Source organism: Hippocampus comes, unplaced genomic scaffold (assembly GCF_001891065.2).
Source record: "Hippocampus comes isolate QL1 unplaced genomic scaffold, H_comes_QL1_v1.1 scaffold248, whole genome shotgun sequence".
Classification (NCBI taxonomy): Eukaryota; Metazoa; Chordata; class Actinopteri; order Syngnathiformes; family Syngnathidae; genus Hippocampus; species Hippocampus comes.
In genome coordinates, this window is record NW_017806277.1 from 465,454 (window position 1) to 489,234 (window position 23,781).

A 23,781-nucleotide genomic window follows, 5' to 3' on the forward strand; every position below is an offset into this window, starting at 1 on the left:
CTGCAGGGTATCTGATCACTGGCAGGGCATAACTGTTTATTATTATTATATATATGTATCTTATTCTTGCCATTGAGCTGGCGTCTTAGGACTTGCCTCACCCGCTGGAGGTATTTGGCCGTAGCCGCTTTCCTTGTTGCCAGTTCGAGGTTGCCATTGGCTTGTGGGATACCGAGGGACTTGTAGCTGTCCTCAATGTCTGCTATTGTTCCTTCAGGGAGTGAGACGCCTTCAGTGCGGACTACCTTTCCTCTTTTAGTCACCATCCGACTACATTTCTCAAGCCCGAATGACATCCCGATGTCGCTGCTGTAGATCCTGGTTGTGTGGATCAGGGAGTCTATGTCCCTTTCGCTTTTAGCATACAGCTTTATGTCATCCATGTAGAGGAGGTGACTGATCGTAGCTCCATTTCTGAGGCGGTATCCATAGCCTGTCTTGGTGATTACTTGGCTTAGGGGGTTCAGTTCTATGCAGTAAATATATATATATAACTACATGTCTTCTTCTTCTTCTTCTTCTCCTTTCGGCACGTCCCTTTTCAGGGGTCGCCACAGCGAGTCATTAATTCCCATCCGTCCCTGCAAACCGCCCTATCAACTCGCATGTCCGTCTTGGCAAAAGTTTTACGCCGGATGCCCTTCCTGACGCAACCCTCCCCATTTCCCCGGGCTTGGGACCGGCACCGGGGAACAGTGTACCCCCAGGGGAGGGCACTGCTCCCCAGCGGCTGGGTTATATAACTACATGTCTATTAGATGATAATGTTGGTGACTACTGTACTTCGGCCTCAAATTTGGTCAGTTTATTTATTTTTTGCGGTGGGAGGTCTATTATTTTTTTCTATGCAATTGCAGGGGATAGGACCAAGGTGGGGCTTTAGTTTCCACTTCTTAACTTACTGGCACCTGGGTCTCCATAGATGTGAACGCATAAACATCTGTTTGTGGATGTCCATCGACTCACTGCATGTGCAGGACTTTCAGCTTCTGTATTTACATATTGACTTCCCAGTGGAATCATATATTAATTTCTCTGTCTGGTGGGATCACAATTTATTTATTTACTTCAAGGTTTGCATCTCAGTATGTTACTGGAGCTGAGTAACTACGCCATTAAGGGCCCTATTTTTCTGCCCAGCTCAGGTCTAGCATAAAGTGCAGTCAAATTATGTGCATAGGTGGGAGTTTTCTTTCGTTTGCCATATTCGTAGACGGGTATAGTTACAAATAGGCGTTTGCGCCATTTTGGGAGTGAACACAGCCAACTTGATTCTCGATCAAACAAAGCAGCTTCCCTCATCCCCTTTAAATTCGGTGCGGTCTAGACAGCGGAAGCATAACTGACTAGCTGGATTAGGTGCAGGAGATCGTCGCATGCAAAGCCCATTTTTGAGGAACTCCAAGAAGATCTCCACTTGCGGATGATGTACAGTTGGCCGTTGCAAAGCGGGCACTTGCTGATCGTCTTCAACTCCTGATCAAACAAAATTGTAGTTATGGGGGAACCCGAGACAAAAATGCTCTTTGCAATATTCCATTCTATTTTTCCGCACAAGTCTAAACACGCTGTTCTGATTAAAATTCTGTTGGTGTAATAAGAATTAATTAGATTATTTCAAGAGTTTTCATCCACTTCAGGGGGTTCTATTGTGACATTATACCGCCCTCTGCTGTTGACCAAAACTGATTTCAAAGTGCCCTCGAGCTGGCAATACTTGTTTTCTTGGTTTGCTCACACACTTCAGTACGTACTGCACATACTTTGCATTAAAACGATAAATGGTAAATACAGTTTATTCGCGAACCTTTTTAAAATTAAACATTGAAGTGCACAATAACATCCTGTGTTATTTCAAATCCATTGTGTGCATAAAGGAGAAAAAAAATGGGCGAAAAAGTTCTTCTGCAACAAACTATTGTGATTGATCGTGACAGTTTGCACACCCAACGACAAAGACAAAGACAAAGAAAGAATGCCAACATCAGTGAATTTTATTAACCTTCAGCTCGATGTTCTCCTGTAGATATCACAACCACTGAAGCTCAGTTTACAGTTGTTTTTTTTTTCGTTGTTGTTGTTGTATTTGGGGAGGAATTAAAAGAGCAAAGCAGTGAAAAGGCTACCAAACTTTCATCGGTCTCATTGAGGCTCTTTTGCATACATCGACTTCTTTTCTTTCCAAGAACAACAGTGCATGTTTAATACTGTGCACTCTGGGTTCAAAAATACTGTACCAGCCGTCAAAACTACCTTTACCACAAAGGTATTAAAAAAAAAAAACTGAATAGATTGCACCTTTAAATGAATGTTTATCCATCCTCCACTAAGTTGTTTGCTTGAGACTTTTTTCTTTCCTCTCTCTCTTGAGTTGGTTCCACTGCGATGCTTCACCTGATACACAACCCAGTCAGTGGCGTAGCTTTCTATGGCTTGAATGCAACACAGGGCTTTTTTTCAAGGATTGGCATCAGTTTTAGATAAATGCTTCGCGATTCCCAATTGAAAGAGGGATTTCACATTTGATGTTTTCTCTTTTAGTAGGTTATGTGGGTACATTTCGAAAAACAGGCGTACTTTCTCATGAGCCTGACGATGCCCTGAATGTAGTGAACAATGCGAAGTCACTGCGTTATACCCAAAAGCTATCTGTCCATGTGTGAGAGGGGAAAAGCTTGCAGCCATACCGATCCTAGCTGTGCGTCATATTTCATTTCTCCCTTTGAATCCAAACACTGAAGTCATGCGGGATTGCAAGTGGGTTGATTTTTTTTTCTTCCCCATTGTCACTGACAGAAACAGCTTTTGTAAATTAGATTGACGATCTCTTGCTCTAGCTATAAATAAACCTTGAGCTCTAAGATATATAGTATTTTTCATAAATTGTATATGCAGTCAACAACTGACTGATATAAATCCTGTTTTCATGATATTATTCTAAAAAATAAATTAAGTACCTGTGCAAATATCCACAAATTGAAGTTGTTTCACATTTAAGACATTGGCGCCTTCCAGTGGCGAGTTGGGGTTATCCCAGAAAGGTCCACTGGAAGGAGCTGATTCAAGTCAAAGCAAAGTGCACTGAGGTCGATATGACCTCATGCAAATATATACCACAACGAGTTAACGTCCAGGCAGAGGACAGGGAGAGACCCCCTGGTGTCCACATTGCTTTTCACCCTAAAGAGGAGGTCAGGTCAAACCCAGTCTTCCTCCTCCTCCTCCCCGGCCAAAAAAGCGCACACACCAATCAGCAATGAAAAGATGTCATACATGATTGTACAATGGCTCCCAGTACAATTGAGAAAAACAGGGTCTTGAGGTTGAGAAAAACAAAAACAAAAACAGATGTTTCTTGGAATGATTGAACTTGAAGGTGGTAGACGGTTGAAGTTGGCATCCCTGTTTCATCGAGTTGCTGATTTGGTATGAAAAGGAAAAATGGACATGAGGGATGATGATGGGTGTTGGTTTGGGGGTGTCATCATGAGAAAAGCCACAATTGAGAAAGAGTATTAACAGTAAATCAGCAGCCAAACATGATCTCTGCAGCCTACGTAAATATCACAGTACGGTATTCACTAAAAACAGGGTGGAAGAACAGAAAGCAGTCGCGACTGGTTCTGTCTCTTCCTTTTTGTACATTTAAATATACTGTGTGAAGGCGCTGGGGTAGTTCACTTTAAAGGCAACTGGACTAACAAGAAAAAAAAAACAAAAAACGTCCATAATGCCTTCATCATGCCTTTCCGGGAAGTACTCCCCCCCCCCCCCTTATACGCAACAGCCCACAGTCATCAAGAATGGACAGACAAGTTTATATACTGTGCCACAACAAGAAGAAGAATGTGGAGTGTGTTTTTTCCGTATACTCCGATGGGTTTTGCTACTTGGCTCATCCATTTTTTTTTTTTTTAGGTAGTGACAGTGGTAACCCCTGCATGGCGCAGAGTGAAGCACGACCACTGCATCGCACTGAAAGTAAACCAGTTGCGATGGCACAACGGTTCTACCCTCGAGGGCAATAATACTTGCCACATCTTCAGCTGCCCACGGCGTCGTGAAACCGTACTTCGTAAACGTTGAAGTGAATGAGGGCTACAGGTTTGGACAGATTCTCTCAAGTATCTGTCGGAATTGCTCTTTCGGTGCTATGCGTTTGACGAAAAAAGGGGAAGGGTTGAGTCTGACACACCAGGACAGGTCGAATAATTATGATGCTTCAAACGAGCACATGAACGAGAAATCCGGCAATTTGCAATCTGTTTCACGTACAGTTAAGCCATATATTATTTATACCCTGGCCAAATTTTAGATGCATTAAAGTGATAATGGTTTGATTGAAAAGGTCGGAAAGGACAAAGTAGCAAAATATTTGCTTGTTTTAACATTTCGAAATTTATTGACATCCCTATGGAATACTTTACACCATTCCACAGGGAATGAACAAGTTTGCGTAGGAAAAGAAATGTATTACACACATTTTTTAATTTCTATAACAGCCAACAAGTGATTCGGTCACTGTAAATTCGTTTAAAATGAAATCATGGATTTACTTGTTCTTATTGCCTTGAATATGAAAAATTTTATTTATTTCAAGTTTTATTACTCAATCATATGAATCCTTTTATTTTCAAATACCATTTAAAGTGCAACTACCCCGTCATAAATTTTGAAATATACAGCAACCAACTTGGCCATTTGACAGTTATTCAACGCAGGTGACACACAGGTCAAAAGCCGTCGTTCATCCTGGGCAGGGATGCTGGTTCGACAGAAATTCACCTTGCTCCTCTTCGTTGAATAGTTTCTTTTAATTTTATACACTGAAAAAAAATGGGATGGTGAATTTACCGGTATTCAGTTTTATTTTGTCAAGTGGCTGCACGCTATACAATCATCTGGATCCAGTTACGTATTTTTAAGCAGATGTATCATTTACTTAAAAATTATATCTGTATGTAGATGATTTTACTTGACTAAATACATTCAAATAAATTACATCCATCCATTTTCGGATCCACTTTATTTTCACAAGGGTCGCAGGGGGTGCTGGAGCCTATCCTAGCTGTCTTCGGGCAGTACGCGGGGGACACGCTGAACCGGTTGCCAGCCAGTCGCAGGGCACACACAAATGAACAAGCATCCGTGCTCACACTCACACCCGAGGGACAATTTGGAGTGTTCAATCAGCCATGCATGTTTTTAGAATGTGGGAGGAAACCGGAGTACCCAGAGAAAACCCACGCAGGCATGGGGAGAACATGCAAACTCCACACTGGAACGCCGGAATCAAACCTTTGCACCTATGCACTGTGAGGCCGACGCACTAACCAGTCGACCACCAGGCCACCCACTTTGCACAACCACTTGACAAAATAAATTACAATAACTTCAAACCACCATTTTTTTTCAGTGTATAGTCATTATTTGGTGCCCCGTAGAGTCCACGGCGCCGTTAGGTCTGCCTATCGCGCCTAATGGTTTGTCTGTATTTACTCTGTGATTGACTTGCGACCAGTCCAGGGCAACCCTGCCTGCCTAAATTCAGCTGTGATCGGCTTCAGCTCATATCCTCATGAGGGCAAGTTGTATCGAAACATTTCCATCAAGAGATCAATTCACCAAAAGATTAAAAAAAATAACTTTAGGTCCAAATTTGGCCAGGTTATTAATATATTTCGGCAAAACTACCAAATGTGAAAATATTTTCCATACATTTCACTTGGAGGTTGAGCGTTGAAAACAAACAAACCAAAAAAAAAAAAAGCTCTATTCGTTGAATGAGCTCATCTGTGTTCTCTCTGCTGACACTCAAAAGTATTTTTCTGCTCATGTGGCACCGGCAAATGTGTTGAGAAGCCAAAAACCCACAGCCTCGTTAAGCTGAAGATGTCACAGACTCATTATTGTTAGTCAGTTTCCGACTGGCCAACCCTGCTCCCATTGACCTTAATCCGGTGCAGTTGTCACTGTCGTTTGTACACGAGCGATGTGGACTAATCAAAGTAACGCAACTCCACTGCTTGTCTGGCACAGATCCAACCCATCTCCATATGTTATGTCCGGAAAGCGTATGAAAAATTGAATAGCGTACGTCAAGATGAACAGATTGAATATTTCAAGAGGATGGAGCTTGTCAGTGAAACACAATTAACCATAATATTTTTTTCTGCACTAGTAAAAATAATCGTGAATTCAAAACAACCATCAGAGCAATAAATTAAAAAATAATATTAGAGTTATGGCTAGAGTAGTAGTAAAAAATATTGAACTAGATTCAGTCAGATCCAGGTCCAGTGGGTGAAGTTTGTCAGCGAGGAGAGCTGAGCTTTTGTGGGGTGACTGGACGGAAAGAGGGTGTGGGGAGGTGGCTTGGAGTTGTTGCCTCAGTGCGCGTGTGTCTTTGTAAGGAGCAAGTGTGTGTGCATGTGTGCGTGTCTACGTGTGGGGAAGTTGTGAACAAGCAGGGGAGAGAAGTTATTTCTCTTGAATCCAGCCCCTTGCCGCTTCTCCGCTCCATTATTTTGAAATCGTCCCAACTCCCTTCCCTTTTCACACCTAAACACTCTTTCGACCACTCGCACACACACTGACACATCCCCACACCCGTTGTCAAAGCCCACCCTCCATTCAGAGTTCAAGATCCTTGGATATTTGGGTGGCAATGTCCCGAAAAGCTAGTGGTGCCCCCCAGAGTCGTGTGTAGCGCACCCCGTTTGAAGTCCCGGAGGCGCCCGTGGAAAGATGGCACACCTCGGCCTCAAAAGCCACACGGCCCCCTGCCACGCCATGGGTGCAGGAGAGCAGAAAGGGGCCGGCATGGTGCACCTGGCAGCCACATCCGAGTGCTGCCTCCCGCAGAGCCAGTACAACCTCCGCAGGGTCCCGCCGGCCACTGCTTCTTAGATTCCAGCCACGTCCGACGGCCCTGGGCTCGGACGCTTTTTGATACCCAGGTAGATGGCAACTGGAAAGGTAGACACAGTGACTGCTCCGATTGTACTCAAAACAGGAAATAAGACTTTGAGATGTGACAAGCGCACTGACCTTGTGACCGCAAATCTCCTGATTCCCTCAGATTCATTTGTGACCCTGGAAGACAGAGATGCTATGTAAGAGGTAATCCGGAGTGGTCAACAGCCATCGAAAACTGGCCAGTGAGATGAGATGAGGTTCCGAACAAGCAAGCATCAACAACAAAGCAGGCCATATATAACCTTACCAGCTAGCTCACTTCAATTTAAAGCATGCATTGATTCCTCTTTAAAGTACAACAGTGCACATTACTGGAACACATGAAATAAACATTTAATGAGTTTCAACCCATTAACCACAAATTGATAATGAAAACTCTCTGGCAACATTGAGCACATAACGTATGCAGAGGCCGTTCACAGTGCAGCTGCTGGAAAGCAATACTGCCATCGCGATCAATCAACTGACTTAATCAGGCATGAGAAGTGCACGGAAGAGACATATGTGTTGTGGAGCTTCACTGTGAATGAACTTTCACTCTATTTGAGGATGTGACATGACTACAGACTTCTTTCCTTTTTGTGTCGTCGTTAGTGGACAGTAGTCCGGTCCTCGAGAGCCCCGTGCCAGACTGCTTTACATGTTTCCTTCCTCCAACATAGCAGATGATGAGATCATCAGCAAGCTTTGCAAAAGCCTGCTAACAATCCTTATCATTTGAATCAGGTGTATTGGAGGAGGGAGACAAGCTAAAAACAGGCTGAATAGGGGCTCTCGAGGACCGGACTTCGGCAGCTCTGGTGTACCTTAATTTGGACACAAAAAGCAAAGGTATGTAGTCATGTCATGGTGCCCCCGGTGTACACACATGTGTTTTGGATACAGTAGAACCTTGATTCAACGGCCCGAGAACCAACGGACCCCAAAATCAATGGACAGAAAAGAGTGTCCACTGCCCATAACGGCACTGTGGCGCGATCAGCAGACAGAGACTGGTAAGCTGTTTCTGGCTTGCATTGCTCTCTTTTCTTACATAACTAACAGAATAAGGGGCTCTTCGGAAAGTCAAACCTGCAACCTTGATGCCATCTTTCCTTATGTTGGAGTACGTCATTGGGTAATGGAAAGATGATAAGGTCTTAATAGTAGACGACAGCTAGCAATGCATGCACATATGTAGCGGCCATATTAGCAGGGCTGACTGTCCCATCAAAGGTAATGTAAACAGGGTCATTAGCTTACACGTAGCATGACATCGCATGCTTTTTACTCAGGTGTTAGCTGTGTACATGCCTCTCCAACATGCTATTTTTGGTACAGTACGCAGTTGTTTTTGGGTAAACCCTTATCTCGGCATCTAATAATAATAATAATAATAAAAGGAAGTAAAAATATCATGGCTCATGAACCTGACGACAAGCACCCCATTATTTTCCCCCAAAGCACCAGCAAGGTATGTTTGGATCAACGGGCATTTTTCAAACAGTTTAAATTGTTCATCCATCCATCCATCCATTTTCTAATCCGTTTATCCTCACAAGGGTCGAGGGCATGCTGGAGCCTATCCCAGCTGTCTTCGGGCAGTAGGTGGGGTACACCCTGAACTGGTTGTTGGCCAATCGCAAGGCACACATCGATGAACAATCATTCGCACTCACAATCACACCTCGGGACAATATAGAGTGTTCCATTAACCTGTCATGCGTGTTTTTGGAATGTGGGAGGAAACCGGAGTGCCTGGACAAAATTCACACAGGCACGGGTAGAACATGCAAACGCCCCTCAGGAAGGACAACCGAACCCTGAACCTCTGCACTGTGAGGTGGGCGTGCTAACCAGTCGACCACCATGCCGCTTAATTGCTAAATTAATGGGCATAAACAAACATGCCTTTTTAAATATCTGTCTCACTTCCTGTTACAGTCACGTCATCTTAGGGCACGACACCATCAGACCTTAATTTTTCATTCAACAGACTCATGGGAGTTGACTGGCTAGCTGTGTATCGATTTGCTTTTTTTTTCTATAATGCCCGTTTTTCACGTTATGAAAATGTCTGAAGTGTGTTCAATGTCACCAGAGTATATGGGCATACATGGATGGATGAAGAGTTACAACACAATGACATTGTCTCATTTGTGGATTACAACGACCCTGCAAACAACAAATAATAAAGGCAAATCAGGCTTTCTTGCTAAGTGCTAAGTCATGCTTCAAAACCTAATGGATGACAAATGCATAAAATGAAGATCGTAGTTGGAAAAAAAAATCATGCAAAGTAACAATAATGAACAGATAGAGCCATACAGAAAAATCTGTCAAGGCATTCATGTACTGACGTAACTCCCATGTGACCAGGCAGACAATGGAGCAGTGCAGGCACACAAGGAAGAAGCAAGACACACGGGAACTTACTAACGGTTTTTGATCCTTGTGGAAGAGTGCAACCCGACACTGATTTGTTTGAGCCCTGGCGCTTGGACGGGTCAAGGTTGACCCTGATGCCACGACGGTAGGAAAGCAGATTAAGAAACAATGGCGGAGAAAAGAGGGCAAGAGCGGTGAAGGGAGGAGGGGGGTGGGGGGTTTCAAGAGATACAAGAGAGATAATTGAATCGCGGGAGACCGAGTGGTAGAGGAGAGTGTGGCACAGGAATTGAGTGAGTGGTAAGGATAAAGCTGTGGTTTGATTAGATTAGTCATGTGTGATTATGACGACAAGAGAGAGAGGGGAACAGGGGATAATCCGGGGCCACAGACAGATTTGCAAAGATGCTAATATGAGTAAACAGTCTAATACGTATGGATCCCAGCAGGGTTGAACTCAAGTTGAATGGAAGAAACTTTTTTCACTTTTTGATGGTATTTGAGGATTTTCCCCTTCTCGTATTGATCTTATTTTTATTTATTTATTTCACTGGGACAGTGCACATTAATCAACAAGAATAAACAGCCTAAATGCGCCGGATTTAGCAATATATGCTAATTTTCAGCCGTAGTCCCAAGGTAGGTTTCTAAAATAATGTAGTGAGACACATAAAATTTTAAGACAGAAATGAAAACGTTTAATTTGATGAAATTTAAAACTTGAAATCTTCAGAGCACCTTTCACTCCCCACGAGCCGAGCACAAACTTCCAGATTTCAAAACAGGATGTAAATAGATACTTAAAGCCTGTGTTTTAGTTTCTGAAGTTATTTGTCAGAATGGTAAAGTTAGCTACGGATTGGACAGATGTAGCAAATAAAAATGCTGACGTTTGCCAGGTCAAGATCTGCTAGAAATAATGCTTCATGGCTATATGTAGAATAATAGAATATTGCTTTCGAAGCTGTTTGGTAAGAATAAAAGTGGGCTAAAAGCATTTGCCACTAAAAGGAACAGTTAGCAATTATAAGATAAGATAACCTTTATTTGTCCCACACTGGGGAAATTTGCAGTCCACAGCAGCAAAATTGGGGGGAAGAAAAAAAATGTATAAATGTATTTAATCATACCTAAACTAAGTTGTGAAACAGATTGCGGGGAATAGATTTAGTGGAGCCTTGACAGCAGCTCCTATACTTTTTGTTCTTCTGCTTTCTTCCTTTCATAACTTTGCAGTTGTTAATTGGAAATTTCTCCATTGTGAGACGAATAATAGTTTTCTTATTAGTTATTTAAAACCAAGCTAGACGATTTTATTGTGTTTTGATGTTGTTTTAGGTGGCAGGCGTAAAACCGATGAAAAGCACTGATGAAAAATTTTGGCTCCCCCTAGCATTTCAGTTGCCCATCCCTAAAGCAAATGTTAGATTTTTGCTTTTATGACATCTATACACATTTCCAATTCGATACTAGATCTGAAGCGCAGTCGTGAATTGTAGATTATTCCTAAACACAGGGAATTGAATGACGTAGAAACCGTACAAGTTACCTGCGAGTGAGTTTGGAGGTCAGTTTGGTGAAGAGGTTGGAGGTGGCCCTGGTGCGAGCATGGGGCAAAGGGCTGGCATCATGGTGGGACAGCGTGGGTGAAGTGGGCGGGGCCGAATAAATCGGAGGGCCACGATCCCTCAGCTGTCCACCGTGGAAGGTGCTGCGGATTGTGGATCCTCGGGTCAAGCGGCACCGGTCCGAAGAAGAGGACGATGCCGCTCCAGCCCCGGAAATGCTGAGTGTGGAGGGAGAAGCCGCGGGCATGCGGTGGCCCAAAGAGCTGTATTCAACAAACAGAAACAGGAGGTTGGGGAAAAAAAAAGCCTTATTTCCAAGTGCGATCATCAGCTTATTTGAATCATTGAAGAGTTGAACAGTTCAATCGAGAAGTATTTTGACTGTCACGTTTGCGAGGTGATGGTGTACCCCAAAAAGCAGGCAGGAGGGAGGAGCAGGGTGTACTTGAACAATTGTATTAAAACGTAGAGAAAACTAAATCCAAAACAAACAAAGTCCAAAGTATCAAACAAAACACATGACTGAAGATAAAACATAACAATGACCAAAACATGACTGAAACAAACGTGACAGCAGCCAAAAATCAGCAACAACGACCCGACACTGAATGGTCGTGCCGGGAGTCCTTATATAGCCACTAATTACCTAACGACCAACAGGTGTGCAGCTGCAGGGAAAAGCCCCACAGTGCCACCTGTTGGTCACAAACCGAAACATGACATTGACCTTGACTTTGATGTATACACTTTGCACTATATGCGACTATTTACGTCCTGTCAAACCAAAATGTTTCCATACCCGAAACAGGACATCCACGCATATTTCTGGGGAGCTCAAAACCTGAAAAAAAAAGCCTGCGCCCCGATCAAATTCAACAAAATCGCATTTCCACATACTCCGTCTATGAAAATGGAGCCCCCTGAGTTGGTGTATCTTTGAAAAAAAACAACCAACAGCAACAAAAGACAGAGCAGTACCTGTTGTCTTTGCCGTTCTGCAAGAGAGAGTGCCTGTCGGCCCCTGAGCGATCCGTGCACACGTATGTATTTCGGCGTGTCATTGCGCTTCCAGGGATGTTATTCTTGATAGTCAAAAGTGAGGGAGAGAAACAAATATTTGTCACATGGAAACCGAAGAGAATGAAATGTACGTTGCGCTCATTCTACTGGTCTTGCACAAAAAGCGAGATCTAACTCTCATTCCACGTGATGATGTCAATGAAGTAGTTTGACAACACGCTGTAGTCTATCATTAACTTTTTCAGGGGCAGCGGTTAGTGACTACAGTGGACATCTTATCATATTATCAGGTTACAGGGTGCATGAAAGGGTTAACGTCCACACATGTCGGAATGAAATCTAGTCATTTGTGGGTTGATTTTTCTGTCCAATCATATTTCAGCTTCAATGTGTTGCCATGCAAATATTAGTTTGTGATTCTGCTCCTATCGCTGCAAAAACTGCCGTATTTTCCGCACTTTAAGGTGCTTCGGAGTATAACGTGCACGTTCAATGAATGGCCTATTTTAAAACTGTTTTCATATATAGGGCGCACCGCATTATAAGGCGCATTGAATAGAAGCTACAATAGTGGCTGCGGTTGCGTTATGCATCCACTAGATGGAGCTACGTTAAAGGTAATACAATACAATACAATACAGCTTTATTTATATTGAGCATTCACAACCGCTGCAGTTGTAACAAAGTGCTTTACAGAACATTTAGAATACTATGTCCAAGAAATCAGAATATCGATCCATATATAAGGCGCATCAGATTATAAGGTGCATGGTCGGCTTTTGAGCAAATTGAATGCTTTTAGGTGTGCCTTATAGTGTCGAAAATACGGTAGTTCATTCTTTTCCATTCCTAACCTCATAATCACATATGTGAAGACCGCTAGGAACTAAGAACTTCCAGTAGAGCTTTTCATTGTCACAAACTGAAGGTTGGGCATTGAGTTGGAAGTCCGGTTAACCATAAAACTGTCAGAAAAATCATCTCAAAGGGTCATATATGAGAATTTAATGCTTGATACCCGCATCATTTGCACATTTGTCGTTGTATCAGTATCCCCGCACTACTGATATGTTACTTACTAATTTACACTATTTTACGCTATTTTGTCATGGTGGCTTGTGTGCTGTACTACAAGAATGCCTCCAACTCACAATAAAGATTATTGTGATACAGGTTAGGAGAAAGGCCTTGAATAAATGCCAGTGGCCCCTCGCGCACTGAGTGGGAAAACACTCACTGTGGTGGCAGTCATGTCTTTACGGCGGTCTGGTATCTCCGACTTGTTGGGGTTGTTGGCGCTGCTAACCATTGGACTAGAAGGGGGGAGGCTGTGGCTTCCCATCACGCTGCAACTGGCCTTACGTGAAGGCATTCGTCCCTCTCGCAGCTCCCTCTCGCCCGTGCTCGTTGGGCTCCTTTTGGGGTGCATGACGGGCATGGACGGTCCGCCTTTGTTGTGGAGGACAGCAGTGCATAGACAGACAAGAGACTCATATAAGGAGTATTCTGCATCGGCAGCCCCCAGTACGCTTATCAAAGGATCGCTGAAAGTTGAACCAGCTTCGCTGACGAGCTACATTCCACACTCCACTGTAACAGTAACACCTTCGGAAGTCACAAGTTAGAGTAGATACTCACAGAAGTCGCTGTGTCGTCGCTGCCTGTGGTAAGTGGAGGCACTGCGCTGTGTCTTACTGTGTGAGGAGGAGGTGGAAGAGGAAGAGGAACCAGTAGCTGTTGAAGAGTGTTTGTTGGTTCCGTTGGTGATCGGGCTGGGTCGCACCCGCGCCAAGGACAGGGTACTAGCTGTGCGGGCCTCGCTGCCCTCCTAAAATGAGATGCAAAATGGATGAAGGACACTTTAGAAAGAATGATATGTCAAGGAAGCTGTCGAGGATTTTTGATGCACTATAATGTTTTTTTTTCCTCTCTAAATGGTAGAGGTTTGGACTTGCTCTGTATGTTTTGGACACTGTGTATGTATCAGGTGCATCCCAATAAAGTAGAGTGTTGTGGATTTGTCGATTCACAAAGTGAAGATTCGCTTCACACAGTAAAATATTTGGTGTTTTTATTTTAAATAATTTTCCTGACCATAGCTAACATTTGACCTTCATTAATATAAACAAAACAAGACCATGCAACCTGAAAGATGTGCTTTGGACTCTTTCCGTTTTAGGTGAGCGATTGCTTTTTGACCATTTTGGGGGAAAAAAATTAAGAATTTCAAACTTCTCCTTTTTTACAGGAATTAACCCTATAATGCCATTCGTATCATATTTGATACATGCAGTTTAATTATGTAACTCATTCTTTATAGTACATGAAATCATCTGTATCAAATTTGATACGGCAGGTTTAAAATATGATTTTCCCCAAATTTTCAGTTTTTGATGTAATCTACATAATGCTTATAAATGTCATACAACAAATATCTAAAACAAAATAATATGGCAAAAATATTTTTGTGGATTTTGTTGTAAGGGTTAATGAACATCTCAGTTCTCAAAAATCTGATTTTTCTGGCTATTCCTTGTCGGGTCAGGCATTAAAGGGTTAAGGCTGCTCACTTTGATTCTCTGAGAAGTCACAAGTTAACACAACTACCAAAATATTACTTTCTGTTCAGGAATCCAGGTAAAATTTTGACAGTTTGTTATGTTTTATGTATTATGTTGATGTGCCTCATATGAATTTCAGCTGACCAGCTGTTTCTGGAAGTTCCGAAGTCTAAATGGCAGCTTAGAGAGGAGATCGCCTTTCCTTTCATGGTCCTAAATTGTGGATCAACCTCCCCCAATGCACATCAGACAAGCACCCTCACTACCTATTCTGAGGTTCAGAGGTCTCTTTACTTCAACTGTGGTCTCTTCATAACCTGACAAGAGCGTGATTGATACGTGAATCAATAAAAGGAGTTCTCCACAGTATGAATCTGGGACTGCTCCAATGTGATCCTATCAGGAACAACGTGACATTCAGTACAATAATTGGCGCTGATTGGCTGATGCGGTACCAATCCACTGCAAGGCTTTGAGATATTTTCTTGGTTAATAAAACTAAAGATTTTTGACAACGGCACTTTTTCGTTGGATGCTCATATTTAAATACAAATAACAAAATAGACAACTTCAGAACTGTTAAGGTAACTTGGCAAGAGTGATTAGCCTTGAAGTTGATCCACCCGGTGAAAGACAGCATTTAACAAGAGTAGCTAAAAGACTTCTTGAGAGTCTGCGTTAAGAACCCGGTAGGAGATTAATAACGATGAATCGTGACAATCTCACTTGACAGGTACCAAGGGCAGCAGGGATGTAAATGATGCCGTAAAAGAAACCATATCACATTCCTTCATACATAGATGATAAATACAAGTCGGTGTATATAACTCACATCGCCTTTGCGGCCCAGCAGTAAGTAGGTAGCGGTGACCTCATTGTATTTCTGATTGAGCAGAGAGTCCTTGATTTCATCCGGGGTGAAGCCCATGCCGACCATTACCTCTGAATCACACAAACAGTAAACGGTGATGTCAATCATCTCGCATCCTGACAATATTGAGCATGTTCGGTCAGCAAACAACCAATAGAGATGAAAAGTGTATTATTGTGCGGCCGCAGTCGACTCACCAATGCGGGCTGGATCGCTGTAGTCTTCAACGGGTTCTATATGGGGCTTTAGGTCTTCACCATCGTACCCTGAATTTATCCACTTGTCCTTCATGACTTGCTGTAGAGACATAAAACGTGAGTTTGCCTTGTTTGAATCGGAAATGAACTCAACTCGTTTTTATTTTTTGGTGCTCCTCACGTCTAGGGTGCAGCGTTTGGCGGGATTGAGCACCAGGAATCGACGAAGGATCCCTTCACAGTCGGTGGACATGTAAAAGGGCACGCGGTACTTTCCCCTTAGCACACGCTCCCTCAGCTCCTGTCGGTGGGTACAGGATTACAGATGCTTAACATTTTGAGGCGGTCGGAGCCACAAGCTTATTTTCAACACACAAGAAAGTCTAACATTGGTCACAGCCCATTTATATTACTCATAGCCATTTAAATATTTAAAGGACACTAACTTTATTTTGCAATTTTCAAGAGTAGGAGTTAATATTTTGTCTTTGATGAATTGGATAACTTTGTTATTTTTCATGTGCAACAAAGACAGCTTGCCAACGTCACATCAGCCATGATTGGTTGTTACCTGAGACCCGAGTGCGTGTGATGCCATTTTCAGTTGACAGCAAGAGGCAATATGTGCACTGAAAAAATGTATTTTGACAAGTGGTTGCAGTAAAGAAAATTATCTGGATCCAGATTACATTTATTAAATTGACTATACGTTTACTTAAAAAATGTATCGGGATCCTGGTGTTTTTATTCAGTGTAAAGATCTGCTGAAATAAAATTGAATAAATTCAACAAATAATTTTTTTTCAGTATGTTCGAGGTTAATTATACATGTGCCAAATGGTACTGCATTAAAATTTGCTGAGAATCAGAATAAAAATATGACTATTTCAAAAGCAATCACGCTCCTAATGCGAGTCTCATTAAACTGCACACAATATCAACGTGACTTCACATACAGTGGATTGAAAGTAAACACACCCCTGTTTAAATACCCCCTTTGTTAATATAATAATAATAATAATTAAAAAAAAAAATCAACAATGAGACCAAGATAAATCATCATCGGATGAGTGAAGCAAGGTGACTATAATCTCCCAAACACGTGTGAATGAAAATGTGCTATGGGCCAGTGAAAACTGCTGAGGGACAGCGGTTACGACAGTGGACAGCTTATCATGTTATCTGTCATGATTCGGTTTGGGACCAACAGGTGGCACTGTAGGGCTCTCCCTGCAGCTGCACACCTGTTGGTCATTATGTAATTAGTGCTTTAAAAGGACTCCCAGCCCGAGCACTCATGGTCGGGTCATTGTTTGTGTTTGTTGCTGTTTGTTTGTGGCTGTATGTTTGCCTCTGTCATGGTTGTTCCGGTCATGTTTCTGTTCTAGTTTTTTGAGCTTCAGTCATGGTTTTGTTTGATACTTTGGATTTGTTTTGGTTGTTTGCACTTTGTTTTGGATTTAGTTTTCTCTGTGTTTTATTAAATACAATTCATCAAGTTCACCTTGCTCCTCCCTCCTGCCTGCTTTTTGGGGTCCACCACCACCTCGCTATGTGACATTATCAGGTTACAGGGTGCGTGAAAGGGTTTTAAACTTTTTGGGCAATAATTACAAAAGGTTAGTTTTTCACTAGTTTTTCACCCAGCTGGCCTGGGAACGCCCCGGGATCCCCGGGAAGAGCTGGAAGAAGTGGCTGGGGAGAGGGAATTCTGGGCTTCCCTGCTAAAGCTGCTGCCCCCGCAACCCGGCCCCGGATAAGCGGTAGATAATGGATGGATGGATAGTTTTTCACAAACACAACACTGCAATAAAAGAACACCATAATGACTAAGAAGTATGGTGGTGGTGGGAACATCATGCTTTGGGGCTTTTCTCTGGGGCCGAGTCCATAAATGTCTGCACTTTGAACCTTCGTGACTGCGTAAAATGCTGTAATTCTCACAACATCAATCCATCCATCCATCCATTTTCCGATCCACTTTATCCTCACAAGAGTCATGGGGAGTGCTGGGGCCTGTCTCAGCCGTCTTCGGGCAGTAGGCGGGGGACACCCTGAACCGGTTGACAGCCACTCGCAGGGCACACAGAGACGAACAACAATCGGCGCTCACACTCACACTCATACCTAGGGACAATTTAGAGTGTTCAATCAGCCTGCCATGCATGTTTTTGGAATATGGGAGGAAACCAGAGTACCCGGAGAAAACCGACACAGGCCTGGGGGGAACATGTAAACTCCACACAGGAAGGCCGGAGCTGGGATCGAACCGACGACCTCTGCACTGTGAGGTCGACACGCTAACCACTGGAACACCGGGCCATCCGATTTCAACAACATTGTTCTTTCATCTTTCATATGATCAAACAGTTTAATAGTGAATAAATAATGGTTTGTTTGTTTTTTGTTGTTGTTTATTTTGTTTTGGATGTTTTTTGCTGCAATTGGTCGGGCGGATCGGTGGCCGACTGGCTAGCACATCCACGAGGTCCTGAGTTCGAATCCAGGATCCAACCTTCCTGTGTGGAGTTTGCATTTTCTCCCGTGCCTACACGGGTTTTCTCCGGGTACACTGGTTTCCTCTCACATTCCCAAAACATGCACAGGAGGTTCATTGAACAGTCTTGTCAATAGATCTGATTGTGAGTGTGAATGGTTGCGTGTCGATGTGTGCCCTGCGATGGGCTGACCACCAGCTCAGGGAGCTACCAATCAGAAGTCAATTGGGATAGGCTACAGCACGCCTGCTGTCCTGGTAAGGATAAGAGATGGCAGAAAAGAGTGCTTCCACCCATCCTCATCCCGCTAAGTGATTCATTGCCTGGTGAGATGAGAGCCAGTATCAAGCAGCTTTGAGGATTATATAAGATTTTATGCTGTCATACTAAAATGGACCTCAAGACTACTAATAAGGAGGCTTTTATTTGATTCTGTCAGTATTCTTTAGATTTTATCAGGAAAACAATAGCAGTGAAAGACAATGGAAATATCGCTTTGTTCCAGTTGAGTTACAATTGTTGTGACCCCATTTACCATGCCTCTGACTTGTAAAGGAGTCAAGAGACATCGTGTCTGGTTGCTAGTGCAACCAGAACTCATTGCAAAACATTGTAGGGAGCTTTCAGCACATTTTTTGCAGACTGGACTACAGCCTAACAAACTTACCATTATTCAAGGGCACTATTAAGCCAAGGCATGTTGATTTACTGTGCAGTAGAGTGTTTTCAATCGTACTCTCATCTGCCTCAGTGGGCATTTGCGTTCCAACCATATCGCAGCCACACATGTCTGCATTTGGTCTGTGCGGAGGATAGCTCCTCAAAAAGTCGAAGTCAAGTTAGCAGCCACAATGAGTTGAGTCAATGTGTTAACTTCAGAATAAAAGATTAGACATCGATGTCCGTGTACAGTCACTTGTGAAGCTTTTATTTTGAAGTTGGTATTGTGGTGCGTTGCATATCGAATGAACAAATAGCTTCTTGACTTGAGAGGTGGCGGCATTGACCACGGGGACGCCGCCGAAGGGATGCTCAGTCTCTCTGGGTCACGGCTTTGGCGGCCCATAAACATACGTTGTTGCGTGAAACCAGTCTCTGGTGCAAAAAAAGAGTGGGCACCAAACCGCTGCCCTTAGAAAACTGTGCGAAATCGACTGAAGCTGCCACGTGGAGAAACTCAAAACAGTTGCTAAGGGCCAGAACAATATGCTAACTCAATTGTCTATATCTTTTTTAAAAAATAAATTTAAAAAAACACAAAAAAACCCACTCAAATTAAAATTATTATATCAATTTATTAAAAGATCTGAGGTATGAGGTATATTTGCCCACGTTTATGCTAATTAGCAAGCACAGGAGAAAAAGGATATTTTACAGTACAGTTAGAACATAAAATGTGCAGTTGATTTGCAATTCATCACAATTTAACTATGGAAATCATATGCTTGTTTATGATTAGAAATTTGAACAGACTGACAGTCCTATACTATACATACTATACATACATTTGTACCAATGTCAACCCCACTCCACCCATAAAGTGCTTGTTTTATGGTGGGGGATATGGCTACGTTAGCAATGGTAGCTTTGTTCAAGTGCCATTCATTCGTAGTCTGGGCATGGAGCGCTCAAAACCTTCAGCTCTGGAGGGAAGCCCAAGAACTCGACAAGGCGTAAAATAAGGAGAAGCAACTCACTTTGTGGCATGCCCTAGCTCCGCCCTAGTTGTAAAACTCCAAATGAAATGGAAACGAAAGCTTGGCATGATAGAGACAGAAACCTCCCCCCCTAAAACTTTCAACCAGTGTGTGACAAGTAGATATTAAGTCTGTTTGAATACTTCATCACTTGTGTATTTTGAATGTTAGATAACTTATTAAGACCGTTAGGAACTACTTTGATTTGAGAAAAAAAAAATGGATATGGTTCCTTGAAAAAAAATGTCAGTACTTGAGAAGGTGTAAAGAAACATCTTGCACATGTCAGAGCAATGCTCGAATTAGCTTATATACCCTTTAAGTGACAACCTCTGGAGTGGGGGACACCCATCAGAGACATCAATAGGAAGACTCCACCCCTAAAATGTGAGGCCTTTCAGTTGCAATGTCTTTCACAACCAAGAAGAGTCCGGTCACCACGATTCAACTTTTGTTACGATGCAATTCAAAGACCCCTTACGCAGTCGCCCATTCCAACCCACTTGCCTTCAAATTCTGCCCATCAAAAGGCAGCGAGCCGCTGACCAGTGTGTACAGGATGACTCCAAGACTCCAGACATCCACTTCAGGTCCATCATATTTCTTTCCCTGGAAAAGTTCGGGGGCAGCATATGGCGGCGAGCCACAGAACGTGTCCAGCTTGTTGCCAAGTGTGAACTCATTGCTGAAACCGAAATCGGCAATCTTGATATTGGCGTCGGCATCCAGCAGGAGATTCTCTGCCTGTGTACGTTGATGCAGAGGAAGAGATGGTGAAGTATGGAAGAGAAGGGAGCGTAGAGAATGCAGAGCACAGAAAATAATAGGATGAGGGAGGAGAAAGTGGAATAAGATTAAGTTGGAAGACAAAACGTAAATTGTAAAGGAAGGAAAAAAAGGATGCATGTAACAGATGGGAAAGGGGGTGGGGGGAACTGCATGTTGTCCAACAACACAGATAGCTTCACGTGACTCATGCGTGTACCGAGTGCTCCGTAATCTAGTGAACGCATGCCAGCCTTCGCCTACTTTGAAATTCTCCATCCCGTATGATTAAGGCGCCATAGGGCCCCTTTTTCACACGCAAAGATTAAGACGAGTCTGAACTAGCCTTAATCCCCTATTTCTGAAAGCAGCCCAAAATGTGTTCTTAGCTTTCTTACCTTCAAATCTCTGTGGACAATATTCTTTGTGTGGCAATAGTGGACAGCAGAAACAATCTGTGGACACAATCAATTTGAAATAATTACAAGGATTATTCAAAGAAATGTCGCCCATAAAATAATAAAGAAATGTGTGTGCGTATCTGCGTGTGTTTCTACCTGTCGAAATTTGGCTCTGGCTTCAACCTCCTTCATTCTTCCATGAGACACGAGGTAGTCAAACACTTCACCTGTAATTGGGAAAAGGTAAAACAGTAAAAAAAAAAATTCCAGATGGAGGCCAGGGGTGTTTAGTTACTCAACTACAGGAAGTACCATGAGTTTGATCGAGTGGTGGAGAATAGTTCTGACAATGGGAATGGAATGTGCCACTGCCTCACATTAGCATTTTCCATTTGAGTCCTTTTGTTCTTTGTTCCTCTCAATAGTGTGGTGTCGTTGAGGGAGGAATAAATTGTTCCTTACTTGTTTTCTCAACATTACTCAAGACCACCTCAATACCGAAGCAAAAATGAGACCTGATTTAGCTCTTCAAAAGTATGAGCAACCCACTACGGCACTATGTCTAATTCACTTTGCATTTGCTACATTTGCTGTGAAAAGACAATGCTGATGTTTATTTCGTTTGTTGAAGAGACTTATCACAATACTGGCGCTGTTTAAAATTTGCCGTGAGAAGTAAATGGCAAGACCCACTCCTCTTTCTTGTGAGTTTCAAACCGACCTCTTGTTATGATGTCACACTATTTCTGAAGCTTACGGTACTATCTGCTAAACTTGTCTGCCATCAGCTCCAGACCCGTAATAGAAACGCTACCCAAATCGAGTAGTAGTGCATCAGTCCACGCCTACATTAACTGATCTGAACGGCTTGGAAAAAAAAGTTTTTCTTTTGTTCAAGTGAACAACACACAGCATGATAGCTGAGGTACCCACCTCCACTGGCATACTCCATGATCAGGTAAAGGGTCTTATCTGTCTCAATCACCTCAAACAGCTGCACTGTGGCCCCAAACCAGAAAGAGATTCAACTCAAATGCATACATACAGGTTAATATTGTGGATAGGAACTGTTTGCTTGAGTCTTACCTATGTTGGGGTGATTTAAGCCTTTCATTATTCGCACCTCCCGAAAGAGCTGAAAAGAAATGACATGCTTCAATAACGACAGTAATAATGGACCTACAATTTCACCAGCACTTTGCTATTTCTGTTATTTAGTATGTAATCATTCGTTTCATTCTTTTTTGTGGTACACTGAAAACGTTAAGGTTTGATATCAGAAGATGAATATGAGACAAAAGCTCATCAGATTTCCAGGTATTTATGCCTGGTACACAACTTTGATGTCAACATTTTGTTTAACCCTTTCATGAACCCTGTAACCTGATAAGATGATAAGCTGTCCACTGTAGTAACCGCTGTCCCTGAAAGGGTTAAATCCGCATATCACAAGTGAGCAAAGGTACATGAACGTGAGATTGACAGTTGTGTTTTGTTGCCAATGTGCGCCAATGACATCCTGCGATTTCAAACCCAAATATTTTCCATCTATACAGCAAAAATAAACAGCTCAAAACATCAGAGCAGGACTAAAAAGTAAAACACTGTCAAACACCGGCTATTTGACGGGATATAATTGACACCCATGAATTTAAAAAAAAAAAAAGAACACCCTCAAAATCTTCACACACACTGACAGACATTGAATATGTTTTACAGGAGAAAGGGGTATGGGATATAATTGACACCCATGAATTAAAAAAAAAATAAAATGAACACCCTCAAAATCTTGACACACACTCACAGACATTGAATATGTTTTACAGGAGAAAGGGGTAAAAAAAAAAAAATGAACCCAACACCCCAAAACACAAAATATATTAAAAAAAATTTCTAATCTGCAAATATGCAAATCCACGGGTGCTGAACCGCAAATATGTGGTGGTCGACTGTATTCAAAATCATATTAATATTGGGGGTTATTATGATGACATATGACCCAAGCTTTAGCACCCAGAATGTGAACGCTTTACTCAATATTTCAGTCCTCTATAGAAGTGATTCGCAACTGGTGGTTCGGGATCAAAAGTCGGTTGCAGACCCACTTTGGGTGGGTTGCGTACATCTAGTAAAAAAAAACCAAAACAAAACCAAAAAACATACATTTGGATTTCTTTTTCTACGATAGTACAGAGACATACCATGTTTGCACATGAAACAATTAAGTAAGCGACAAGAAGTGTAGCTACCTCACGCTTTAGTCACTAGTTTAGTTCGTACACAAGCTTGCCCTTTATTTTCCTTCATGCCTATAAAAGTGGGTTGCGACCATGCAACAAAAGTGTTGGCCCCAAGCTGACAACAGTTGAGAACAAATTTAATTATTTTCAAGATCAAGAAGCAAACAAGACATATGTACTGTCGCCGGACATACACCGCACAACTCTATTCTATTGCCTTAAAGAAACACACACGCATGATGAATTTGCAAACGCAAGAATTTGTCACTGCAGGTGACGTGTCGGCTCCAAGGAAAACCTACGAGTTGTCCGTTTCCTGAAACACACCCGGATTTAAATGAGTGCAAAATTACTCGGGTTTTCTGCTCTCGTTTTCTCAGTTCTCATCTCTTCTTGTTTCTCCCTCCCTTCCCTCCTCCTCCGTCTCCAGCCATTTTCTCTCATTGCAAAGGCCAACGTCACTGTTGCCATAGCAACCCAGGTATTAAGACCATGATCTTTCTCGGCTTCTCCAGCTGTGCTTATATTGTGAATCTTGGGAGATGTAGTGCGTCTGTGTGAGCGTCCACACCATGTATTCGCAGCACCAGCACACCAAATCACCTAAATGAAGGAGTA

General features: G+C 42.6%; 1 protein-coding gene across 5 annotated transcripts in view; it reads right to left on the reverse strand.

Annotated features, from left to right (window-relative positions):
* Positions 1-5,561: 5,561 nt before the first annotated feature.
* mark4a (MAP/microtubule affinity-regulating kinase 4a) overlaps positions 5,562-23,781 on the reverse strand; it is a 34,015-nt gene continuing 15,795 nt past the window's right edge. Inside the window, exons 4-18 of one of the 5 annotated variants that reach the window (XM_019857763.1) lie at positions 22,010-22,058; positions 21,857-21,922; positions 21,080-21,150; positions 20,921-20,977; positions 20,265-20,501; positions 15,744-15,863; positions 15,563-15,662; positions 15,327-15,436; positions 13,572-13,761; positions 13,171-13,382; positions 11,892-11,995; positions 10,895-11,176; positions 9,394-9,476; positions 7,047-7,095; positions 5,562-6,991 (exon numbers count right to left, since the gene is read on the reverse strand). In XM_019857763.1, coding sequence (XP_019713322.1) covers positions 6,634-6,991; positions 7,047-7,095; positions 9,394-9,476; positions 10,895-11,176; positions 11,892-11,995; positions 13,171-13,382; positions 13,572-13,761; positions 15,327-15,436; positions 15,563-15,662; positions 15,744-15,863; positions 20,265-20,501; positions 20,921-20,977; positions 21,080-21,150; positions 21,857-21,922; positions 22,010-22,058 — 2,088 coding nt within the window. In that variant the 3' untranslated portion in view covers positions 5,562-6,633. Of the gene's footprint in view, positions 6,992-7,046; positions 7,096-9,393; positions 9,477-10,894; positions 11,177-11,891; positions 11,996-13,170; positions 13,398-13,571; positions 13,762-15,326; positions 15,437-15,562; positions 15,663-15,743; positions 15,864-20,264; positions 20,502-20,920; positions 20,978-21,079; positions 21,151-21,856; positions 21,923-22,009; positions 22,059-23,781 lie in introns of all 5 variants that reach the window. The other 4 variants (XM_019857762.1, XM_019857761.1, XM_019857760.1 and 1 more) reach the window with 4 other exon arrangements.